At 35.3% G+C, this 26,345-nt stretch overlaps 2 protein-coding genes across 3 annotated transcripts; both read right to left on the bottom strand.

Moving 5' to 3' along the window:
- Positions 1 to 111: 111 nt before the first annotated feature.
- On the bottom strand, positions 112 to 10,499 carry LOC138307290 (lactosylceramide 1,3-N-acetyl-beta-D-glucosaminyltransferase-like). Of its 2 annotated transcripts, none has more exons than XM_069247944.1 (2): positions 10,362 to 10,499; positions 112 to 1,900 (listed from the first exon to the last, which is right to left on the bottom strand). In XM_069247944.1, the coding sequence occupies exon 2, from the start codon at positions 1,698 to 1,700 to the stop codon at positions 144 to 146; it is 1,557 nt and encodes a 518-aa protein (XP_069104045.1). In that variant the 5' UTR covers positions 1,701 to 1,900; positions 10,362 to 10,499; the 3' UTR covers positions 112 to 143. The 2 variants fall into 2 exon arrangements, with proteins under 2 accessions (XP_069104045.1, XP_069104044.1); XM_069247943.1 differs by lacking the exon at positions 10,362 to 10,499 and adding an exon at positions 8,325 to 9,116.
- Positions 10,500 to 14,470: 3,971 nt separating this feature from the next.
- On the bottom strand, positions 14,471 to 25,310 carry LOC138307171 (sodium-dependent multivitamin transporter-like). The gene is made up of 16 exons (XM_069247803.1): positions 24,917 to 25,310; positions 24,447 to 24,515; positions 23,901 to 23,952; positions 23,253 to 23,320; positions 22,863 to 22,943; positions 22,212 to 22,285; positions 21,510 to 21,647; positions 20,311 to 20,446; positions 19,365 to 19,453; positions 18,974 to 19,086; positions 18,170 to 18,240; positions 17,691 to 17,777; positions 16,784 to 17,013; positions 16,008 to 16,108; positions 15,076 to 15,194; positions 14,471 to 14,542 (listed from the first exon to the last, which is right to left on the bottom strand). Exons 1-16 carry the CDS (start codon positions 25,247 to 25,249, stop codon positions 14,471 to 14,473), a joined length of 1,833 nt encoding a protein of 610 aa, XP_069103904.1. The 5' UTR covers positions 25,250 to 25,310.
- Positions 25,311 to 26,345: the final 1,035 nt, after the last annotated feature.

Here is a 26,345-nt window from a genome sequence, read left to right as displayed (position 1 = left end):
TGTGTTGCGTGAAACAAAATATGACTCAGAATGTTTATTGCAAATGTTGCATTGATAAAAATCGTCGAAAATAATTTTGTTATTAATGAAAAAAGAACACTTACTATAAGACATTAAAAGGAACATAATTTAATCTGTTTGCATTAATCGGATAAACAACAAGATAACAGTACGATACAAGTTATTGCCAGACCAAAACATAAAACAAAGATGGCAGCATTGACGGGCTTATGTCTGACCCGCCTAATAGTCCGACCCACTTTTTTAGGTAAGCGAAGAGGACAGACTCTCTTGAGAAGGTCCGTAGCATTATGAGAACATTCCTTCGCTATAGACACTTTGCTGTGACTATCAAGATAGGGATCGTTTTTAGGTTTTATGTCTAACTTTTTGGCCACAATGCCCAAATATACATCATCAATGCCCATATATTGCACATAAGGAAAGGCATACTTGAATTTTTTGGCCACGTCAAAAGACACTACATAAGCACCACCGCCAACATATGGCGGGAATTCGTCATACGGGTACTGTTTGTAAGTGAGGTACCATCGTTCATTTTTGTCCCGGTAGGGCGGCGCATGTTTCGCTAGCGTCCCCGTATATAATCCTGAGCTTTGGTTCTGGTATACGGTCCGCACGTGAGCTGCCATGACGGTCATATTTACGAGATAGTCGTCGTCAAGAAAAAGTATGACATGCGCACGGCGACAGTATTTCGTCGCCCAATTGTATGCCATAATGGTCTTAAATGTATTGTTCATGTAATCATCGACAAAATTTTCCTGAATGATATCATGATATTTTCTGCTTTCATTGTCCACGGCCAATTGATGTGGTCGTTGGTATCCAAGCATAAATACCCGTCGCATATTAGAATCCTTGGTATTATTCCATAGAGTCCTGAGCGCTACTCTCTGTGCAATATTTCCTACATATGATTTTACTAACACCAACATGTTCTTTTTTGCATTCTTTTTTAACTTGAAGTTACAGTTGTATGGTTTATGAAGGTACCAAAAGTCGTGTGGGTTGATGGGCTTGTGTTTTGTATTTTCTATCCCGTTCATGGAAGCATTCACTAAAGTCGTCAAGTTGATGTCGAGGGGGTATACGAAATTCTCTTTATAAGACAAATACTTAGATTTTGGCCTCGATAAATTGATTTTTGTTTTTTGAGCACTCTGTTTAGGCAATTGCAATGATTTACCAGAGCGTTTTTCAAGTAAAGTGGAGTTTAATGACTTTCTTTTTGTTTTTAAAGCACTCTCTTTAGGCACAGGCAATACTTTACTAGGACGTTTATCAAGTAAAGTGGAATTAAATGGAAGTTTCCCTTCGTGAACTTTATGCGTTATATTTGTCGATGAATGTAGTGTAATTAATGGCTTATGACGTCCGAGAATAGTTTTAGTGTGGTTGTAATTTGTTGGAGGGACTGTTATGGCGCGTTGATGAATTTTCGGCACAATTTCTGGCTCTCTAGTCACAAATGATTGTCTCAGTTCACTTAAGTTACCGCTGTACGGCACCATTGAAAACGTCCGGTACCTGTCTGTTGTGTTGAATATTTCCAGTAAAAATGTAAACAGTCCGAAGAGAAACGCTGTAAATAAGACAAGACAGAACGTACGTCTTGTTCTTCGTAACGGACGAAACACTCGGATCTGAACATACTTGTAGCGAGTTAAAACCCTCATCAAAAGTTACCTCCCTTTCCGTTGCGAATGAGGGTTTCGTCAATACTCTACATTCCACGATGGCACAATTGTTGTTATATAACATCAATGTGAATCATTCTAGTATAGACACTTTCGGTGCCAGGAACCTGTTTCCGGTTGAACACTTCCGGTTGAACACTTCCGGTTAAATGTGCAATCATCCATCCATTCATTCATTTCTGAAATTGAAAAAAAATATACATATTATTCAACTTTCCTTGTTACAAGCATTTTCATTGACTAAAAGTTTACTTTATCAGCCAATAAAGGAAAAAATGTCGTCGCCGTTTGTGACGTTGCTTCTGATTGGCTGAGATGATGGCGTAAAGATTTCATAGACAAAAGAGTCCCCAAATGAATTTTGAGTATTGAAGAGATTATCTTTAGTAAATTGAATAACAAAGATTAATTTGAACAGATGTTTTATGTTATGGAGATGTAACACAAAAATCTGAGTGTACTCTCATCATAAACCGCCTCTCCATAACATAAAAAATCTATTCAAGTTAATCCTTAAATATTTCATTGAAATATTTACTTTTGTTGACCTTAGTATGTTTAAAGGTACAATGTGATATCAAAAGTCGAGTGAATACTAGATTTTCGAGCAACATATGAAATCACAAGTACAAAGTAACAAATGAAAATAATTATTCTCAGCCTTGTCGTCTGCTACATTGTCGTAATATCATACAGACAAGTGAAAGAAAGGGAAATAACTCTAGGTCTGAATGTCATTATACAACTAGAAAGCACACGATATCTTCCCTAAAACACATTTTGTGACTAATGAAATGTAGGTCGCACGCACGTATAAATTATGCATGGTGTTGTTATACAGTGTTCATGCGGTAGCGCCAACCTTGCAAAAACATCTAAATGTTAGAACACACGAGACATCGTCATAATGCTACTATAATATTCAAAGCCAAGCATGTTTGTTTGAAGGCTAATTAAGCACGACTTGTACACGGCACTGAAGGACGTCCAGAACGTCACTGAAGGTTATGAATAAACACATTGTCATCATATCCATCGAATGTCCTTTGTGTTGGTTTAAATTTATATATCAGGGGAATCGAGTTCCCTTCACAACAAATAGCATTGTCTGGTATTGTCTGAGGAGTCGCTATATACAAATGTATAAACATCAAAATTATTAAATCGAAATATGACACTATAATCAGAAACATATATACATAGAGAATGGCAACTCCTCCAATTTTACGATCGGCAAATGTACCTCTGTATGTGCTTAGGTTTTTTAGATAAACTCTGAAATCATTGAATATAAAAGAATAACTTTGATATCTTGTAAAAGTTCAGTAATTATCAGATGGTTTGAGTACGATTTTGGATAGAAAAATAATATTTTAACTTATTTAATAATAAAACAAAATGCCTGATTTTCCAGGTAAAATTGCTTATTTTCGTGCTTTCAAAAATCATATTAAACAAGCAAATTCGTAGAATTTCCATCCCCCCTTTCAGGACATATTGTAGGTAAACATTATTGAGGTTAGGTTTAACCTTGGTTGAAACATGAAAAAATAAACTGAAGTCTTATTCGGAAGTAAGATGTGTAAAATAATGTCCGCTGAAAGTGACTTTTAAACTCGGCTGAGCTCTTAAGGCATTTAACTTCGATACTAACTTTTCAGAAAATCGGTTTACATTTGTCACAATTATTGCAAAGGAAATGACAGAAAATTACGTTTTTAGTACATCAAATGGCCATAACTCCACTACATAATGTCAGCCAAAAGTGGCAATCGAACTTGGCCAAGCCCTTAAGGTATTTGACCTTGTTACCGAGTTTAAAGAATCGTTTAATATTTATTAGAGTTATTGTACGGAAGTGGCAGAAAATGACTTTTTTTTATTAAATCAAAGGGCCATAACTCTGCTAATTAAGATCTGCCAAAAGTGGCGATCGAACTTGGCTAAGTCCTTAAGGCATCAGGTTACCAAGTTTTAACAATATAAGTTTTAACAACTTGGCCGAGTCCTTAATGCATTTAACCTTGTTACTAAGTTTGAAGAAAATCTGTTTTCATTAAATTGTTATACTTATTGCACGGAAATGACAGAAAATGACGTTTTTAGTAATTCAAAGGGCCATAATTCCGCTAAATAAGGTCCATCGACAGTCGCGATCGAACTTTGCCGAGCTTTTAAGGCATTTAACCTTATCACAAAGTTTGAAGAAAATCAGTTGACATTTGTTACAGTTATTGCACGGAAACGAATCGAAGTGTTACAGGCAGACGGACCGACAGACGCAAGGACAGACGGACAAACCCAAATTAATATTACCCGTTTCGGAGAAAGCGAGGGATTATAACATCAATCGGGAAAACTGATCACATCAAACCATGATATAATGTTTAAACTCAGTGTTGATGCAAAAATACCATGTTTAAACAATTTACTTAAAAGAAGTTAGCCAAGGCCTATAAACCGGAGGTCCCTCTGCCTGTCAACAATGACAAAGAAGGAGTTTCCAATCTCTATTTATATATGTTTCTGCTATAACAAGCCCTGCAATATGCTAAAATGCAGTGTTTAAAGAAGAGCTAAAATGGTTCTGAATTATCTAACATGCCAAACATACCCTACATCTAACTTTCGGCAAACCTCGGCCGATTACGGTACTCTACATCGAACGAATCGGCAGAGGTTTACCGAATGTTAAGGGCGAGTTCACGTGAAACTCTAGAGGTAACACGAGCGGTCGGAGTATATATGGGTTAGTACGCACGTACTGGTAATTGTGTATTTCAGATGTTTCACTAGTATTATATAACGTAATGTTAACGATAACAATACACTTGATTGATTTTACGATTTGTTTTATTTGTAGTAAATTCAATGATTATAGAAATTTGTCGGGACAGAGTTGACATGTACACAACTGCCACACTTGGTCATGGTAAAAAACATCGGTCATCGGTCTAATGCCAACCATGAATAATTCGAAGTCTCGATGTTTCGAAGTTTTTCTGTCGGTCACTTTAACTACGATATTATGAGGTTTAACTATTGTTCGATTTATTTGTTACACAATCAGTGAATATTGACAAGTTAAATATTCCGAGATGATACTTTGGCTGCATCATGTCAGAATACGTAAATAAATGATTACCATGCGAAAGATTTTTCTTATCTCTCAGAGTTACTTCCCATTGTTTCGCTCCATCAAACAAAGGGATGCGACTCTGGTAGATCAGGATGTAGATCTAGAAGGGCAGAAGGCCGGGTAACGTGGTCATGACGTTCAAAGGGTGTACAAATGTAGGTGCAAATCCTTCTCCCATACCTGACAGGGTTATCCAGCGGTTGTTAGGAAAAACGTAACTATTTATTCTTTATCGTGGGAAGGAAAAAGACAGTTCACACGCGTTTGACGATGACGTCATCAATACATGCGGAAACTGCTGTCGAGGACGCCATTAATTTTTTTGATTTATCTTTAAAATATGGGAGAAAAATAATCAAGCATGGATCTGTCATGTGGACAGGGATATATCAGCCTTCGTGACAGATTTTGGCCAACAACCCTGGGCAAGCCTTGGGCTGTCAAGCCAAAATCTTTCACTCGGGTTGAGATACACGTATCCCTGTCCATTTGACAGACCCATGTAAGATTCTAATGGTCTATGAGAAAAAGGTACAGATTTTTCAGAAAAAATAATGTGTAACTTTTACTTTTATATCAGGGTCAAAAACACATAAATTAATTCAGATTATGTTGTAATTCAACCATCTCAAACGAACATATATAATTTATAATCAAAACACACTTGTTTCTGGCAATAATTTCCGGATTTTCCGTGTCAGAACATTTAAGAGGATTAACAAGATACTTCCTGAATTCCAGATAAGCATGGCACATGTGTTTCTTTTTATGTAAAAATGCCTATATTATTAGGCTTTTTTTATTTTTTTTGCCTAATATATAGTCAGCTCGCGGTACCTCTTAAAAATTTGAAATCGTAGGCCAGATTTGGCCTACGCTACGTCAGCGGCATATTTCTAATATATCGTCCATGCAATGCCGGGAAAACGTACACATACCTTTATATTAGGATCTTATGTACTCCTTTGCCCCCATGTTACATCCCATTTATGAAATTAAACAACTGTGTACAATGAAATACTTCCGAGACCCTTCTATTTCACACATTTGTAATGGCCGCCGTATACACATTTAGTACAGAGCAAACGGCAGCCCAATCAACTTCGCTTCCGGTTTAATTTTTAAAAAAACCACGTGTAGTTGAAAGATAAACAAAATTCTACCGTGTATATGCTACATGTATATGCAACGTGAATATCGCGAAAGTGATGCGGTACCAGCAATAGTCGTGTTCAATTTGAATATTTGACAACATGTCGTGTATGTCGACCATGATTTTACTTTAAAAACTCTAACTGGCTAGCATTTTGTTTATCTTTCAACTACACGTGGTTTTTTAAAAATAAAACCGGAAGCGAAGTTGATTGGCTGCCGTTTGCTCTACTAAATGTGTATACGGCGGCCATTACAAATGTGTGAAATAGAAGGGTCTCGGAAGTATTTCATTGTACACAGTTGTTTAATTTCATAAATGGGATGTAACATGGGGGCAAAGGAGTACATAAGATCCTAATATAAAGGTATGTGTACGTTTTCCCGGCATTGCATGGACGATATATTAGAAATATGCCGCTGACGTAGCGTAGGCCAAATCTGGCCTACGATTTCACATTTTTAAGAGGTACCGCGAGCTGACTATATATTAGGCAAAAAAAAAAAAAAATAAAAATAAAAAATAAAAAAGCCTAATAATATAGGCAGGTTTAGCGGACTAGGCACATGTGTTTCTTTTTATGTCCCTCTTCGAAATGATTATTTAACCGGACATCGAACATCAAGGATTAAATCATATATCACGAGATACAGGAAACTTTAATATCAAAATACACTGTATGTTTAAAGACATTATATAAACCTTTCTTTCTAACATATAACATAAAACGTTTTATGTATAGTGTCGACTGTCGAGTTTATCTTGCGTTTCAAATAAAGGTCAGCGACATTCTTAAGTGTCCAGTTAATTTGATGTTTCAAAAAGAAGTCAGCGACATCCACAAAGAAAAGGCGGCTTGCTACCTTCAGACCTAGGGAATGTTCCGGTCAATGGCTTTGAAAGGTGATGGACGTAATGTGATAGCGATAAGCTATGGGGACATTTTATATTTCAGGTGAATACATGTGGTACACACATACATTACTACAGTCTCCCTGGGTAGGGTGACTATTGACTGGTGAGGTAGATGTATACGTGGAACACTTTTAAATAATCGCATTAATCATGATCTACAATGTAACTTCGGGGTAGTTATTGTCCCACGAGAAAACAAATCGTACATAAGTATTACTTTCACATTCAATGTTTAGAAGTCTAGATGAATCAGTTCGCTACATTCCTGAAGTCTACTAGATCGTGTCGGCATATGTATACAATTATATGACCGTCACCCCACAATGAGACTGGTTTCTCTGTCCACAACACCAGACTTTGACGTTCTGACAGATACATTATTTGTATTGCACTAAGTTGAGCAGACGTTTTTCATAGTTTGGGCTCCAAACTTAAAATTTCGAACAATCTGATCATCATATCAAGAGGCACAATTCAATTTAGCTCCAAAATCTTACCAATAATTTCCTAGGGGTATCTCATATCAAATTGAAAGTTCCTCTAGTTCTTGACAGATTTAGGAATTCTGGCATACATATATGTTTGTGGGCTGGCGTTGCTAAGTTTCCTCTAGCTCTGACACCAGATTTAGACATTATGGCACATGTAATCTGGTAAAGGGTTAGTCAGAGTTTCATCTAACCCCGACACCCAATTAAGACAATCATAGAGGTATTGGTCCCGAAACAAGCGTTGAGTATTTTGTAGTCTATCTAATCTGAATACGCACTATGTAGCTACACTTGTATTAAATGATCGGTTTACCGCCTACACGACTCATTCTCCGAATACGTACTAAACACGCTAGTATATATATATAATGTCAGGGTTAGAGCCACGTACGTGACGCGTATACTATATATAGCTAGCTATTGATGGCCGTATAAGATACTGGTATCGATCAAAGTATATTACAGGCCATTGGCAATAATATAAATCAATATTAAGGATAAATTAAATACGAAGCACGACCGTGATAGACCTACAGCGCCTAATGTACTGCTAGTCTATACAGATTTTTGTTTTGGGTTTTTATCTATTATATAAAATCCAATACAAGTTATAATTATATTTTTCTTCGTCCATATTTGCATAAGTTTGGGTTATAAAATGTTTCTATAAAAATAGGTATAGGAAACACAACTAGAAATATACCGCATATGTTACGCCTATTTTTATGTAAAGTCATGGACATGAAGTCATTTCCTCAGGCTTCCCTTGTATTGTGAAATAGATACACATACTATATTCCATTCTGAACATACATTATATATGTCTTTAATATTATTGAAAAAATGACCATAGTTTTTGTATCAGCAGTAAAATATGGGTCAAAAATATATATAGATATACTTACAGTGGGTAAACACGTAAATATCCCTCTGTCCAGTATTGTAAACCAGCCATATATAGCTATACAACAATACACGCATGTGTACGTACACTGGGTAGTGTCCCCAGCCGTCTACCCTTTTGTATACAGCTGCTACAACATCCGTCAGGTTCTAATACACGTCGATAAATCAGATTGTCGATCTAATACATCACACACTGAGGGAGGACGCTGACAAGCAGTGCGGGTCAATAATTATAATCCAGGTTTAATACACTACACACCTTCGTCCCGGTTATTATCACAGTATCTTATTAACAATTCATGCTGTCCTTAATGTCCTCGTGCCCATTACGTCACTACTGCTGTGTCTCCAATATTTACCTGTTCCTTCAATCAATACTAATTACAGATCGAGTTTCAGTTCCAAGTGTTCCTCAGTTCACGCCGTTGACATTGTATATTGTATTCTAAGTAACCGTGAAATGATTTCGAGATTGCGACTGACTTTTTGGAGCTTATTTAGATGCTTGGACGGTAAAATGCATTAACACAAGTCTCTCAAGAGGTTGAGTGAACTCGGTGCATTTTTTTTATATCGAGGTTTACTTATCAATGTGTTAACACGCTTTGTCGACCAATACTTATAAGCGGCGTGGAATTAATGAGCTGGAAGATATCGTGAGTTCACGAAGTCAGTAGTACCAATTCCACTTATCCACCTTTGGTTGAAAATCAGGGCAAATTATGTCTTAATCCCGGCGACAAAGCGTTCTACTGCACCAGATCACGATCATTGAACGTTCAGTGTTAAATCGCCAATAGTTAAATTTACACAAATAGCTACTAAATGACTGTGTATACACATACATAAGGCCGTATTGCATTGTGAACCTATAAGCAAACAGAATGATCGTATTGTAAAGTATTCCTTCGAGCCTATTGATTTATCGGGGAGGCTATTTGTGAATTGGCGGCCATTTTTAAATGACATATTTAGCTTTGAAGTCGACTACGTCACTATATGATTGATGTGAAGTCATGATGACTGCAATGAAGTACAACAGAGGCTTCTCAACGGATATTATTGTCATCTTTAGAATGGTACAGTAGGCCAGGTACGTTTCTACAAGTTAACATTACTTATTCGAGGTAGGCCTGTATATAGCACCACGAAACACTTTTGTTCATTACGTCGTGTATGTCGACATTGCCCATCACCAGTTTCTCAACATCGACGCATGATATTACTGGACTAAAGTTAACATGAGCCCAAACAGAAGCGATTCCTGCAACGATTCTTTCTCGCGAACCAATGCATGCAACGTCCCCTACAACGTTCAAGTAACGTCCTCCTTAAGTTTGCCAACCAATTCCTACAACATTGCTGTAACGTCTCCTCGCGAACCATTTCCTGCAACGTTCTTGCAACGCTCTCTTCTCTAACCCATATCTACAACGTTCCAGTAACATTCTCTTCACGAACAATAATTCCTACAACGTTCCAGTAACGTTCTCTTCGCGAACAAATTCCTACAACGTTCATGTAACGTCCTCTGCGCCAACCAGTTTCATGCAACGTTCCTGTTACTTTCTCTTCACAAACAAAGTCCTACAACGTTCCTGTAACGTTCTCTTCGCGAACCCATGTATAATTGCATAATTCATAGTTACTGAAACATCTGGCTGCGCCCTTTAAGGCATTGCCTTCAGTCATATTACAAAATTATGGACCCAACAGAGTGCCCATAGACGTTAAGGGGTCAAGACCAAAAATCGGTAGGAAAAATTATATACTAAAATGTATGAGGAACGTGAGGTTTTATGCTTTTAGCCCCTAAAGCTAGGTGGAATAGCAGTTATGTCTCGGGGAGCTTTCCACCCTTTTCGTTAATTCTGCGGTCCCGGTGGCTAGTCCCTAGCCTGAATCCACACAAAACCAGTTACATTAGGTGCCTAACGTTACTGAGAGTGTGGGAGAGGGCGCTTTTCCCCATGTCGTTATTCAACAAATTCTCTTCGTGTTAACCAGAGAAAATAACTAGCCACATATTTACTCACCTTTTTGAAAGAACTATAACTCTGTTCTGTTTAGGTGTGGTCGTTAAAACAGTTTCCACCATTCAAGAAAATGCGAGTCCTGGCTTCCCAGTTTGAGTTTTTTCGCACAAATTATTACGATCTAGGTCTCGAAAACGCTTAAAATCAAATCAATAAATTCAGAACCGGAGTACGGTGAATATACCGTAAAAGGTCTGGCAAAGTAATAACAATATTTGTAGATGATTTTATTTATTCTTTTACAACCTTGCAATGCCCTTTAGTATTTTCTATGGAATTAGAGAAAAAATCGTCTAGAAACCTCTTAAAATACGTGAATCAACTTCTTTGTTTTCGGCGTAGCTCTCAATTGTGTTACACATTGCACTTAGTCGACCATTGCGCAAAGAATTCAGTCTAAACATTTATGACCTTCATTATTCCTTTTGGTATTTTAAGCTCTTTGTGACATCTGTTATTTGCCATTCAACACTAGAAACCGTGTATTTTTTGAACTAATATCCTAACAGCTATTATGCACTTCAACATTCATGTTTATTCATAAGCGGCCATCTGTCGGCGAGCGTCTAGTGTTGCTCTACATTTTAACACATGCACAATACATGTACTATATGGAATTCGCTACAAACGTCTTATACACCAACCTCAATACTTGAGCATTTTATAAGGTTCATGAGTTATACAGTTAAAAGCCCACTACCTTTCCGGAGAAAAAAATTATGGTTTCTTAAAATCATTAAGAACAAAAGAAAATATCTTAAGACGAGGTTACAACACCAAACCAATGCAAGATTTCCTGCGATAACAGTGGAGTTTCTTTTCGCTATTTTGCCGTTTGGGGCAGTGATAGTCAACTACCGCGCGGTATTTAGGACGACGGCGAGAAACATAAAACGACCCGCATTATTAAAATTAAAGGGACAATTCACTCAGGCTAATTCTTTTACATAACCAAGAAGCAAAATATGGCCTAAATGTATTGTTCTACATTTCTTATGAAACATACAACATAAAATATTGACAAATTCCGCGTCATTGTTTAGTATTTTAATTAATATTGTTGAAATATCAAATCGTTGATCAATAAGATTAAGCAGGTACAATATGGACGCTGTACCCATACCCGATCCAAAGTTACGCACGTTAAACAAATAAACTACATAACCACTGAAAAGGTGATGAAATGATTTTTAGACAAGACAATTTACCTAATAAGGTAAACACACTACTGTCAGATCGATTTGAGCAGTTCTAGACAAAAGTTGCATTACTCTACGAGCAAAGGACAGGGTTCGGCATACAAGAAGTTCGACCACAATGTGTAATGGCGGACAGCGAGCGAGTTTGAACATCTACACACATGTCACAACCATGGGCTTTCAAGTATATCACAGTAAAACCGAATAATCTAATTTCCATTAGAACTGTTTTTCCGATATATGTACATTTTAATGTTCTCATAGACTGAATTGTCCCTTTAATATTTTATTTATTCTACTTAAACTGTTCATAAGGTGATGATAAGTATGTTAGTATCGGTAAGTAAATCACTTTATTATTACTACAAAATTATTGATTCCGTTTTAAATTTCCATTTTAGAAATTAAAAGTTGTTTCGAAAGGGTTGTGGGCTTTTAATAAACACTGTTCCACAGTGTGTATCAACTGTATATATCAGGAATCTTATAACTTGCTCAAGTCAATAACGGTCGTACATGTTTTCGTGATTTCAAATAATTATATAATTATGTTATTTCTTTTTTTTGAAGGCCAATCGTCTATAATCATATTTAACTTTTTATTCAACAAAAATACGGGAAAATAAACAGAGAAACAGATACTCAATACTCAGTAATTGACTTAGGATATACATGTATGTAATAATACAAATTAGCTAAACCAGGTTTCTAGTTGCCATATAAACACATTATAGTAGATATGATTAACGTGTTGTGTCAAAGATATACGAGTAACCTCCCTTGCCACGATTTTTGCCGTAATACATTTAGATCAAAGTCTTTGGTATGTGCACGTCGGGCGTTGGTATATATATATATATATATATATATATGTATGCGGTATGAAGTTATGTGTATTGCTTTTCTATATGTAAAGAACATTTAAATAGTGCAACTCGGAATATGAGACTATTACACACTTGCTTTGGGAATGTCTCGAAAACTCTTTTAGACACTCTTTTTATTCCTTTTGGTTTCAATAAAGAATCTTTCCTTTTTTAACTTCTCCTTCAAAATGTAAACAGTAGAATTGATAATGAAATACTCATTATAGTGAAACACTGTATATATATTATACGTTGTCATCACAAATCTTTAAATTTAGATTCTGCTATTCAAGACTATCATAATGTTCAAAAATGTTTGGCTTATAACAAAGGTAATGTTTACGTTGTGAAATTTCGAAAGGAATGGCAAAATTGGGAGAAACTTGTTTTGATATATTAAATGTATAATTAATTTATTTTCTTTCTCCTCTCTGTTTCTCTCGCTCATATGTTCTGACATATTTTGTCTCGTGGGCTTTGAAACAATATTTGTTTTTTTTACTTATATTTTTAGTGGTATATAATGATAATAATTTACCCATCCCCCATCTCTCTCTTTTCCTCTTTTTTTTAATCTTTCTGTCTATCTGTCTCTGTGCCTGTCTCTATTGTATGTCTTTCTATCTGTATTTGTATCATATGTCTATATGTTCATGTGTGTATGTAGGTGTGCGAGATGGTGTGCAATTGTATGATGGTGTGTGAAAAGGTGTATATGTTGTGTACCAAGTACCTTTATGGGCTGATAAAGTAAATTTTTAAGCAAATGAAAACGCTTGTAACAAGCAAAATTGAATTATAAAAAAATAACATTTAAAAAAATGATATACCGATGTAGTTATAAAGAAGATCTTCTGATTGAGTTATTATGAAAATCTACCGATGGAGTTAATATGGATATCCTGTATTTATTATGAAGATCTCCCGATATAGTTATTATGAAGATCTCCCGATGTATTTATAAACAAGATCTCCTGACGGAGTTATTATGAAGATCTCCCGATGGAGTTATTATGAAGATCTCCTGATGGAGTCATTATATGAAGATCTCCTGACGGAGTAACAGTATTATGAAGATCTCCTGATGGAGTCATTATGAAGATCTCCTGATGGAGTTATTATGAAGATCTCCCGATTGAGTTATTATGAAATCCTGATGGAGTCATCATGAAAAAAATAAAATTGTAAAAAAATATGATATCCCGATGTAGTTATAAAGAAGGTTTCCTGATTGAGATATTTTTGAACCTACCGATGGAGTTAATATGAGATATCCTGTATTTATTATGAAGATCTCCCGATAGTTTGTTATGAAAATATCCCGATGTATTTATAAACAAGATCTCCTGACGGAGTTATTATGAAGATCTTCTGATGGAGTCATTATGAAGATCTCCTGACGGAGTTATTATGAAGATCTCCTGATGGAGTCATTATGAAGATCTCCTGACGGAGTTATTATGAAGATCTCCCGATTGAGTTATTATGAAAGTCCTGGGAGTCATCATGAAGTTCTCCTGATTCCGATGTATTATAAAGAAGATCTCTGATTGAGACTTTTTAAGATCTCCTGATGAGTTTATATGGATCTCTTGATTGATATCATGAGATCTCCGATATAGTTATTATGAAAATATCCCGATGTATTTAAAAGATTCCTGACGGAGTTATTGAAGATCTCCTGATGGAGTCATTATGAAGATCCCCTGACGGAGTTATTATGAAGATCTCCGATTGAGTTATCCTGGTGGAGTCATCATGAAGATCTCCTGATGTGTATTATGAAGATCTCCGATGGACTTTTTTGAAGATCTCCTGATTGAGTATTATGAAGATCTCCTGATGGGATTAGAATCTCTGGTGTATTAATGAAGATCTCCCGATGGAGTCATTATGAAGATCTCCTGATGGAGTCATTATGAAGATCTCCTGACGGTGTTATTATGAAGATCTCCTGACGGTGTTATTATGAAGATCTCCTGGTGGAGTTATTATCAAGATCTCCCGATGGAGTTATGCATATTAAATGACAAAGAGTGGTTGGCTACACTCGCTGTTCAGTTTCTATTTTATCATCATTTTGATTTATTGGCTGTTTCTCCTCTTCGTACATTTCCTGTAATAGAAACAAAAAGGTGTGTGTTAATATGACTAGCAAAACAGTAAGGGTTATTTTGTTTTTATCGATCTTTAATTTCCTCAAACAACCGTGGTTGCTCCCATCTGATCACATATTTAAATTGCAATGCGTTAATTATAGGAAAGAGTTTAGAAAATCTCAATGCCCAAGTCACTAAAGGAATCCTCTTATTGCATTGGAGCAACACACCTCTTTCGTTACTAAACACTAATTAAATGTTATTTGTTACAACGTCGTGAATTCTATGTCTTTATCACCACATCAATACAATTACATATTTCAAACCCGAAATAATCATACTATTTTAACATATCTATCTTCCGTATGCATTTATATTGTTTTTGTCCTATCAAAATATCAAAAATTATTAGAATGCATAGTTTTTTAAATGACTATATGGTAACAATATACTTGTCAAACTGATAAAAACTGATATATTTTTCTATTGATTTAGGAAATATTTCATCTTAGTTAATTTACTACATATAATTATTGAATTAGTGCCTTACGTGATTTTCTTCGGGTATTTCCGTTTTATTTCGGTACCGTCTCCGAATACGGTCCGGTATACAGCAACATAGAACATCACAAATGTTAACTAAAAGGTCAGGGTCAACGGTAGGTTGAACTGTAACATGATCAATATATAGGAATGACAATAGTTTCCTTCTATTGTTTAGAATGTAGCAACAAGTCAGTAATCTCAGCAAAATCACACACTCTGTCATTCTATCACACTCATCCTCATGCATCCTGTTAACAGGAGATCTAGAGTAACGGGGTATAGACTTTTAACCTATTTTATTGTCTTAATAATTACAAAGGAATTAGGCACAAGTTATTACAACTATATATTAATGAAGCATTCTCCAATCAACATGAAATATTTACAGGTGATGACATAGGTATAAATAATAATTGAATTTTGACATTTAATGTATATAATGACAAGATATACAATTATAATATATTCGAAATCTTCTGCTTGACTTTATAAATGACTGCACAAATTCAAATATATGACAATTTACTTCCAAAGCAAAGCTTTCATTTCCATCAAGTAATGAATTTGAATTAAGGTCATAAGAGAGAAGGGACGAGACTGATAGAAAGTCGTCCATGATAGATTACAAGCATGTTTCTTTCCATGCGCTCTTATATATTATAATATTTTCAAAGTGAAGCCTAGCGGAAAGAAGGAAAACTATACGCCAGACAATTCTGTCCTATTTGTGAGTGAAACTCGCATAGAAAATATGATTTTACGCAATTTTATGTCGAATCAATCAATACCTACCACAAGGGCAGATGACTCTTTAATTTGCAAAGACGGAATCTCGTAGCAAAATTTTTATCAACAATCACCGAAATCTGAAGAATAAATGTGAAATATATATACAGTATTATCAATGCAGAAATCAGATTAGGAAATAAAAGCTACCTCGGAGTCGACTGACGAGTGCGCCGATGATGATAACGATGAGTATACCCATAGCGCCTAGCCACATGTATGATAGGGAATATAATGCATCTAGACCGCTTCTGTGAAAACAAAATATATAAAGTTTGATCTTTGTTGTGTAATTTGTATAGTTGTTTTTATTCAAACGACAGACAACATTAATATTTTTTCTTCAAGTCTTAGGCTGGTAAAATTACTGTATCATGACGAGTTCTACTACAGACATGATCGATGGTTTAAATGTGAAAGTAACATGATAATGGGAAATAACATCCTCGATACTCTAGGGGTTACAATTACTGAAGATATATATATCCACCCATGGACTATCTCATAGTCAAACTGAAAGCACACCAGGAAAACAAAAAAAACCTGACCAATCGCAGGCCTGCAGAGACTCCTTTTGAAGATTACACACAGAGAGAGAGCGACGCCAAGATTACACACAGAGAGAGAGCGACGCCACACAGTCAACCACATTGTACCGTTATACAATTCCCTTGATAAGATTTACTATAAGGTACTCCAGGGGTGGAGAAGTATCGAGCATGGGGAAATAGGACTTTATATATTTGTAAGATCCATTACTAAATAAATCTTATCTTCAATTTTGATTTCTATTTATTCGCCTGCATACATTTCCGTAATTTAATTGCATAGTTAATCTAAGAAGTTTGACGTACCTATTCGGCAGAATTTCTTTGTTCCAAATACGAAACTTTCATGGTTAGCAAGAAACTTTCCTTTATACTTACGGTGATATAACAATGTCGACAGATGGCGTTGTAGCGTTCACGTGGTATATGTTACTATGGACACCATCATCAAATGTACTGTTTAGCGACAACGAGGCGTTAGGTGATAAACAATTGTATGTTGGCGCCATCTCTAGCTTAGGATTGGCGCGTACACCAGGAGATACCAATTTTCCTACTGAAATCCACCCAACGAACACCACGCTGGTAAATACGCCTACTATGGCTCCCTGGAGTAAAAAAAAAAGACTTTTGAAATGACCCCTATTTACCAGATTTAGTCTCGGAGATATTCATTCCCTGGCCACTTACTGGTAATTCAAACAATATTTTATTCATACAAACAATATACGGTGTACTAAGTATATGAAGCAACAACAAATAAACTTTTAGAATAACCTCTTTTTACCAGATTGATTCAGCCAAGGAGATATTTTTCTTTGTCACTGCTGGCCATTTAGTTTAAAAAGTTTTTTTCCGATCATGCACATACAACACATTGGATACTTGGGATTGGAAAACAAGCCCAAAGCTTGCATTAATTCCCTTCTCAGATACCTCAAAGCAAACTGATCTGCGGTATTGGAAACATCTTTTACAAGATAACTAATGTTGGTAAAGACATACATGCATGTGTCTCACCGTTTCATTATGATTTTATTAAAAAAAATAACGTTTTCTTACATGCAATTATCATTTAGAAATATCAAAGTAAATGGAAACTGAAATTGTCCCATTCACAGTTTGTAGTAATCGGATCACATCGGAGAAATTTCCGGTAATCTTCGGAGATATATTTCCGAAGATTAACATAAATTATTCCAAGATGTCACGATTGAGTTTGTACATGTAGCTAAAAAGTTGCCAGCATAGTTGTTCTCGAATTCACCAAGGAAATATACCGTACAAGTGAGTTTGCCCACGGGACGATAAATCCAAGAACAAACACGCCCGTCATTGCTCCAGTCAGGCTTGAGGACGTAATGTTGAAAATCTGAAATGTCAATCATAAAGCGATAACGATCTCTCCATATGGTATTATCAGGATGATGGCATAACGAAGAGTGTTGCAATTAGACAAATGAAGTTTTAGCATTTGGCAAATCTCGGCCGACTCCGGTACCCTTCGTGTACCGGAATCTACCGAGATTTTGCGAATAAGGTTATAGCCGTTTTCTCATTCCTTTCTATAAGAGTCTGTGCCCTTCGTTTCGTCTCTACGCAATGACCTATTTATATAAGGGTGTTTATAAACTAGTGAGTATGTCATTAGTTTCCTAGGGATTCACTGCTTTATCTGGTTAAAGATTTGACTGTTTCCTCAGTACCAATCAAACGATTATGTATATGTTATTGATGTTTTGTTGAAAAGGTTCAGTCACTTACTTGTGTTGCCGGTCCTTCTATGCCAGCCACAACAAACGCTACCAGACAGCCTATAGCTCCGAACACAAACACTGAAAAATCAAACCGGGAAAAAATTCAGAATCAAAATGATGCAAACCTCTTCATTATAACACCCGACCTGTCTGAAGACATTTCCACGTCAATTTAATTTCGTGATTTAGACTGTCGGGAGCGTACTGTACCTGCACTCACAACAATTCTCGGAATATAACCACAAGTTTAATCGCACATTAAAGAACTTAAATTACAGTATCATATCAGAATTCTTTAATTATTTCACATCAATAATAATACATATATGTAGGATCTTATATGAGTGTTCATTTTATATGAGATTTTATGAAACGAGTCAAAGAAGTTTTTATTTTTGCGAGCCATGACGAGCAAAAACTAAAACTTCGAGGCGAGTTTTATCACATAACTACAAATACAATGTACCTACATAACAAATAATTTCACGTCAAAATGTATTCCGAAAATCTAGCAGAGGCCGCCATTTTGTCTTGCCGTCGAAATCCTGACGTCACTTCATTTTTCCTGTCGTCATTTTATTGTTTCTGTCTGACGTCACAATGTATTTCCAGCAAATGAAAATCGCTCCAGGTCATATTACACTAGTGACATACGCAAAAATATTACCCGGGCGAAATCTTTGGATATTAGGCGGGTTATGTGATAAAATAAAATACTCTTGCCTTATTCAGCGAGTTTGTTTATTTGAAATCTGGTATAACATTTATTTTGTAATTTTAGCATGATATGTACGGGGGGATTTGTACGTACTCGAACTCTGAGTTATGATTATTCCCTTCCTCTCTGACATCGGCTTCGAGTGACGTTTCACAATATCCTCCCAAAATACCGCCGACAAACTACTCAATAGTGACGACATCGTACTAGAAATACAAAACAAACCAAGAATCAGTTCAAAATTCAACGGTAATTTTGTTAATATTTGTAAGGTGAATCAGACTTTGCTTCATGACCAATAAAACACAACTATCTCGATGTCGCCTGAATCGTGAAACAAAACCGTGGTACTTGTCTATATGGAAAAGACTAAGGAGCTTCTTTGAATAAAATATTGTTGCCCTTCTTGGTGACTAACATAGCTATTTTCACGATAAATTTCTAATTTCATTGATCAAAGATTATGTAGTGGAGGGATCATTACCTTAGGGAAGCGCTGAACAAAGATGCTAAAAATAGTCCCGGCATGCAAGGGATTTCGTTGAATATGTCCACAACCATCGCCGGTATTAACTGCGAAAGATATAAACATGACATTTTAAACTCACGAGGCACATTATGATACTGTAATGTTAACCATTTTATTTTCGCGAAATATATTTTTTGCGTAATTTTACGAGAGAGCACAAACGCGATTGATTCAATTGATTCGCCAATAATTTTATAAAACGTGTTTTAAAAGTATAAATATGTTTATATGCGCTTTATATGAACTTATGTATTCTCTAATATGCTGAAATAGGTGAAGACGCCAAATATACGCAAAAATAATTCAGTTTTGTTTGTAACAAGCATTTTCATTGGCTTATATATAAATTCTCATCTCATAGCATAAAATGACGTCATCGTTTGTAACGTTGTCGCTGACTGGTTGAAAACGTCGCAATGATTTTATAGGAAAAAAAGAGTCCCTGCAAAATATGTTTCGCGGGATTAAATTAAGTAACAAGGCTTAACTTTAAGATTTTTATGTCATTGAGCTATAACACACACTTCAGTGTACTTCCATCGTAAAACGCTTCGCGGTTTCTTTAGAGCACATTTTGATTTCTGTCTCCATAACTTTAAAAAAAAAACTATTCAAGTTAGTTCATTTTAAGTTGACCTAATTTCATCAACACGAATCAACTTTATATTAAGAGATACCTTAATTCGAAATTTTCCATAGGATTACATGACAGAAATTAAGTAAGATACTTTCAATTTTGTAATGATATTCAATAGGACATTTTAGATTATGGAATTTACTCGTGAATGGGCCCAGGTAGGATAAATAGTCAAAGACATAGGTAAATAACTGGTCAAGAATAATTGTTACTTTTAACTAGATTTATAAAACATAATATTCTATGTTCAAATTACAAACCCACCTGATTTTGGTTATTTAATCGCTTCGACTCTAGCGGATCACATCCCTGATTGTAGTAATACCCGAACATGACAGCGCCCTCTAGCACAGCGAGCCACGACACAAACAGGAAGGAGAAGGCGGTGATAAGGTACATACTAAAATGGTAAATATTTGTTTACTTTTCAAAATAATTTTCAATGCATATGAAAATTCTAAATTTTCAAAATGCAATTTTAAGCATCAAAAAATAAAAATGCATTCTCAGATCAGCACACAACACATGCATCATCACCATCATCATCATCAATCATCATCAAAAACATCGTCATCATCATCATTATCATCATCATCATTATCATTATCATCATCACCATCGGCATGGTCGTCGTCGTCGTCATCATCATAATTATCATCAACACTGCCATTATCATCACCATCATAATCATCAATCATCTACATCGTCATTAATACCATCATTGTCGTCGTCGTCGTCGTCATCATAATTATCATCAACACTGCCATTATCATCACCATCATAATCATCAATCATCTACATCGTCATCGTCATTAATACCATCATTGTCGTCGTCGTCGTCATCATAATTATCATCAACACTGCCATTAGCATCACCATCAATCATCATCACAAACATCGTCATCGTTTTCGTTATCATCATCGTCATCGCCATCAATATCATCATTTTCGTCATCGTCATCATTGTCATCATCAATATCATCATCGTCATCATCATTATCATCACCATCATCATCATCATCAATCATCATCTTAAACATCGTCATCGTTGTCATTATCGTCATCATCATCTACATCGTCATCGTCATCAATATCATCATTGTCTTCGTCGTCATCTCATCATCATCATTATCACCATCGTCATCTTCAACATCATCATCATTTACATCATCATTATCATCATCATCATCATCATCGTTATCATCATTATAATCATCAGTATCATCATCGTCATTATCATCATCATCATCATCATCACAATTATCACAATTGTCAAATTCTATCATCGTTATTATTATGATATTTATTAATTCTTGGTATAAAACAGAGTGTTTGTTTATATTGAAAATCATATCCATAATTTCAATCAGCTCAAAGATTTGGCCAGCAAAAAATAATCCTCTAAACGGTATTTATTTTTATCTACCGTCACGGTGTATATTTATGTATATTTTCTGACATACTTGCTTGTTGATTTCAACGTAGGTGTTGCCTTGATTCTTAGAAACGCCGTCTGCATGAAAACTGTAGCCAGACCCCTCAGAGAGCTTCCAAAGACAAGACTCCAAAACGACTGTCTCAATGTCGGGTCGGGATCAAACCTTCAATACACAATTAGAACATCACAATATCTTCATACTATGTCAGAATATGTTTTAATGTTGTACTTCGTACATTGGAACAGTACACTTAAAGTTATATGTACTATAGCTAAGCGAAACTTTTGACGTGTTATTTTTTCTTCGGTAATCTATTGAAAACCTTATCGTTTGATAAACTCAGTTTTGAAAATAATTTTTATGGACGGACAAACATTTTTGATGTTTTATTTACAGTAGATAAAACACATAATCTATGTGTTGTAAAAGCCTTGTTTTTATACCTTAAGTATGTGTAGAAGAAAGCATTCTTGCAGAATCATGTTTTGTGATTTTTCTTGTGACAGGTTACCATATCAAATCAATTCTGTAAACAAACTTTCTTCCGTGTGCGATTTATTTTCGCGAATTTCACGATCAAGGTAAATTCACGAAAGTTTATCTCCGCGAAGTGATATCTCCAATAATTACTTTTGAAAGGCCTTTCTGTTTCATTTTAAATTCGCGAAACTAAATCTTCGCAAATAGCCACGAAAGAAATATTGTTTACAGTACCCGGTATCTTACTCAAACAAATTGACCCGTCCTGTTTCGTAGACTGCGTTCCACGTTGCTGTTACTCCGCCCGCCGCCATGGTGCCCTAGAATAAACAACATGTATTGTACTGTATAGTTTCTTTTACTTGCGAATGATTCAATTTCGCAATATTAGCAGTAGAGTTTATGTCCACATATCTAAGTATGTATAAATGAAATGGCAAGATTAATAAGTAAGATAAAATGTACAGCTTATTACTGTTAAAAGTCGACTAATAACGCGAATATTTCTCCCCCAAATTAGTATCAAAGAGGAAATCTCGAAGTATTCCCCGTGACAATGTACAAATCTAGAGTATTTGACGATGAGGTGAGGACGACGTTACTCATTTCACTGTTAAAGTAATTAAATTCGTGGGATTTTTATTTCAGTATTCAATAATTAAGATACGAATTCAGGACATATTCTATAGTTCGGAAAACGGAGCCCTGAGACATTGAATTAAATTTGACGTTAAAATATAGATCTGCTTAAATTATTATCCATATAACTTCAGTTAAGCAATAATAGCGAGTGTGCAAATTTGTTACTGCGTTAACCGTTAAAATCCAGTTAGAGCTAAATTTTGATAACGACACATTTGACAATAATACAATATTTGAATTTGACAATAATACTACCTTGATCAGTACGGCGAACATTCCTGTTAACATTATAATGGCCTGGATTACATCAGACCAGATGACAGCCTTAAATCCGCCCTGAAAGTCACAAATGTGTTTATAATGTGTAGTCATGAGATCATTGATCACGTTATATATAACTACAGTATATTAAAAACAAGATAGCAGCACAAAACAAAATTGTCAACTAAAAAAAACCACACACACAATAAAAAAATGGATGATATAAAGAATTTATGGGTAAATGAAACTCACAATTAACTAAAAAGTTAAATCGATTATCTGGATATAAAAAGGAAGGATAGTAAGAACAAAAAAAAGGATTTGATTTATTGAGAGTTTGTATATTGGAGTTGATTGTTGCTTTGACAACACTTACTGACTTACAATTAGAGTGTAGATTAGCACAACCACTTGAAGACCCACGATAGAAGTCCACGTAGGAATATTTGCCACTGCAAATACACAATTTAGATAAAGCTGTCGTTAGATGCAAAATTACTGTGATTATCATTTAACAAAATTTGCGCATAATTTACCTATTAATAAACATCTGTTTCGTAGAGACATACTATCCAAACAATGACAATTTTCGTATAAATATCATGTACATATCATGTCAGAAAAAGTGCCAAATACAGATATCGAATTTCCCGAATCTTACAACATAAATATGATTAGAAATATTCCATGTGAGATTTGCCCTCTTTCATTTCTGAAGGGTTAGTCTAGAACGCATCATTGTTTTGAAAGATCTTTTCTTACTTATCTCAGTCTACTTTGAATATTACGGTTTGATTTTCTGTTACCATAAATTCGGTTATTAATACGGGTCGCTATTTCAACTAAAATATTCGCCATCTGACTTTCAAGTATTTATTCAACTATTTCTCAACATTTCGTGGAACAAATCGTCCAAATATCATCCTCGTGAAAATAGCCGGCTTAAGGCATAGCTTTGTTATCATCAATGCTCCATCAAGGTTGATATTTTCTGCAGCAATTACCAATTTAAGGGTTTTTTGGAACACGTACCTGCTTCAAGTGTTACTGCGGGTAGGAACAGTACGGTACCATAATAGTTAACCTGGAGAACAAAAAAAAGTGGTCGTTTTTCATTCAATATCAGTATCACTAACTCTGTATTGATGATTACAATATCATTTCAGTCATTTAGTATTTCTCTTTGACGCTGAAACCGAGAAGTTTCTGAACTTTATTCATTCCTTTGTGCGTTATTTAAGATGACATTTTTATTCTCTAAATTTCTTGAGCTCCACAATTGATACCTAAATAGTTGAATGTTTAATAGATAAATTTGTTGTGAACATATTATAGTTTCAGTTATTGCCAAATATTGTGTTTCCTCAAGGGACAATCACTATTACTATTTAATCTGATTTTTTATATAAAAAAACCTTGCATATGGGTCAATATAAAATCGACACCTTCTCCGGATGTTTCCTGAAAAGCGTAACAGATCGTATTGCCTCCAATCTAAAGCAGATTAATGTAATAAAGAGTTTTATTTATTGAATACCACATTTTTTTATAAATGTTAAAAATTAAACCAAAACTCACCCCATAAACCATGCTTAACACGGTAGCAAACATTCTGATACCATGTGACTTAAACCGGAGCTCTAAATACTGAAAATAAAAACAAAATTTACATAATGATGTAGAAAGCCAATACACTAAAAGATATTCAACTTTTTTATGAATGAACTCAACAAACATTGATTTTTTTATTATAGATATTAGAATGAGCATCTAAGTATTTTCTGTGCATTTTCCGCAATGTTAGAATTTCGCAAATTGAAAAATATTTTCACTGCTTTTAAAAATCATAATTCACCAGAAATCACAGGGTTTTCCGCTATTTTATATGATTTCGCAAATTAAAGATTCTTTCGCTGCTTTTGAAAGAAACAGGGTTTTCTGCTATATAATGATCATTTTATTGCTTTTGAAAAAAAAAATATAATTAAATTTCAGTAGTCAAATGGTTCGAAAGGGAGACAATTGTTTGATAAAATCATTAATTTTACCTCATACACACTGGTAATATCTAACTTCCTGAGGGCTGGTACGAACACATGTCGACTTGTCATATCAGCTATGAAGAATCCTATGTACGCCACTCCCCACTGCATACCGTATATATAAACTTCAGCAGGTATCCCAAGCATCATGATGCCGGACTCATACGATACCATCAGCGATATGGCAACCGGTATAAAAGACATTTTGGAATCGCCCATGATGAACTCGTTGGTGGTTTTTGTCCTCCCTGTGCGGAGGGATTGGTACAGCCCGATCCCAAGGGAGCCAATCACCGTCAACACCAGTACAACGTAATCTTCCCATTTTAAGAGAGTCATGTCAGAGACCGACAAAAGGGGTCTCTGTCACCTAAAATGATAAAAATACGAATAAGACATGAAGCTAATATTTCTAAACAACTAATTTTAGCGAGCCATTATTTGATGTATTTCGCAAGAGATAAAACATCGTGAAAATATATAGCCACGTGAATGGTTCTATTATATGTGCAGTCATCCTCGATAATCCAGGGGTTCCGATCACTTACGATATCTACACCCCTGGACTAACTCATAGTAAAGTAAAACTGAAGGCAGCTCAGAGGAAAAAATCTGAACCAATCGCAGGCCAGCAAAAACTTCCTTTCAAAAAGAGAGCGAAGACCTGATTCAAAGCCACACAGTCAAGCACATTGTACCGTTGATGTGCATCAAAGGACTAAATTACCTGTTCTTTTGCCTCCAGTTTTACTATGAGTCCAGGGGTGCAGAAATCGTAAGTGATCGGAACCCCTGGAGTATTGAGGATGACGTTCAGTAGAACCATACAAGTCTAAATCGGATAATCATTCAAACGTGAAAGATTCCTTAGGCATGACATCGCGAAATTAATTCGTCGCTAAATATTCCTAGCTTACAATGATACAAGTATCAAATACCGAAATTAAATGATAGTTAGGGTGGTCATAGTTCAGGCATATTTTATTTGTGATGCAGATATCCTAACATCCCAAATTCATAAATTTGATGTGGTAATAACTGGCACTTTGTGTTGATAACGCCACCTAGCGATAAGAGTATGTATATGAGTTGTTCCCCGTGACTACGTTTAACCCTTATCTACATTCCAATAGAATATATTAATGCCTTTGTGTTACAAGAGACGAAGATAGTGGAGAACGTAAACTGATATTTATCACCACATTCGGACCCGCTGACGGAACCCGATTGTAAATGACACTGGTTGTATGGCTTCGCTGGTGTTCTTGGGGTTAACATTCCACGGGTAACTTTTCATAAGATATCAGATATAACAAGTTTGCTTTCTTTTAAAAAAGGAAAGCAATACGTGGACCCATGGTATTTTTTTGAAGATTGATTGAAATGGCTTTATGTCATTAAAGGTCGCCTTTACAAATGAAATATAAAATTGTTT

This window comes from Argopecten irradians, chromosome 14, assembly GCF_041381155.1.
Source record: "Argopecten irradians isolate NY chromosome 14, Ai_NY, whole genome shotgun sequence".
NCBI classification, from domain to species: domain Eukaryota; kingdom Metazoa; phylum Mollusca; class Bivalvia; order Pectinida; family Pectinidae; genus Argopecten; species Argopecten irradians.
This window is presented reverse-complemented; position numbering and strand designations above follow the sequence as displayed.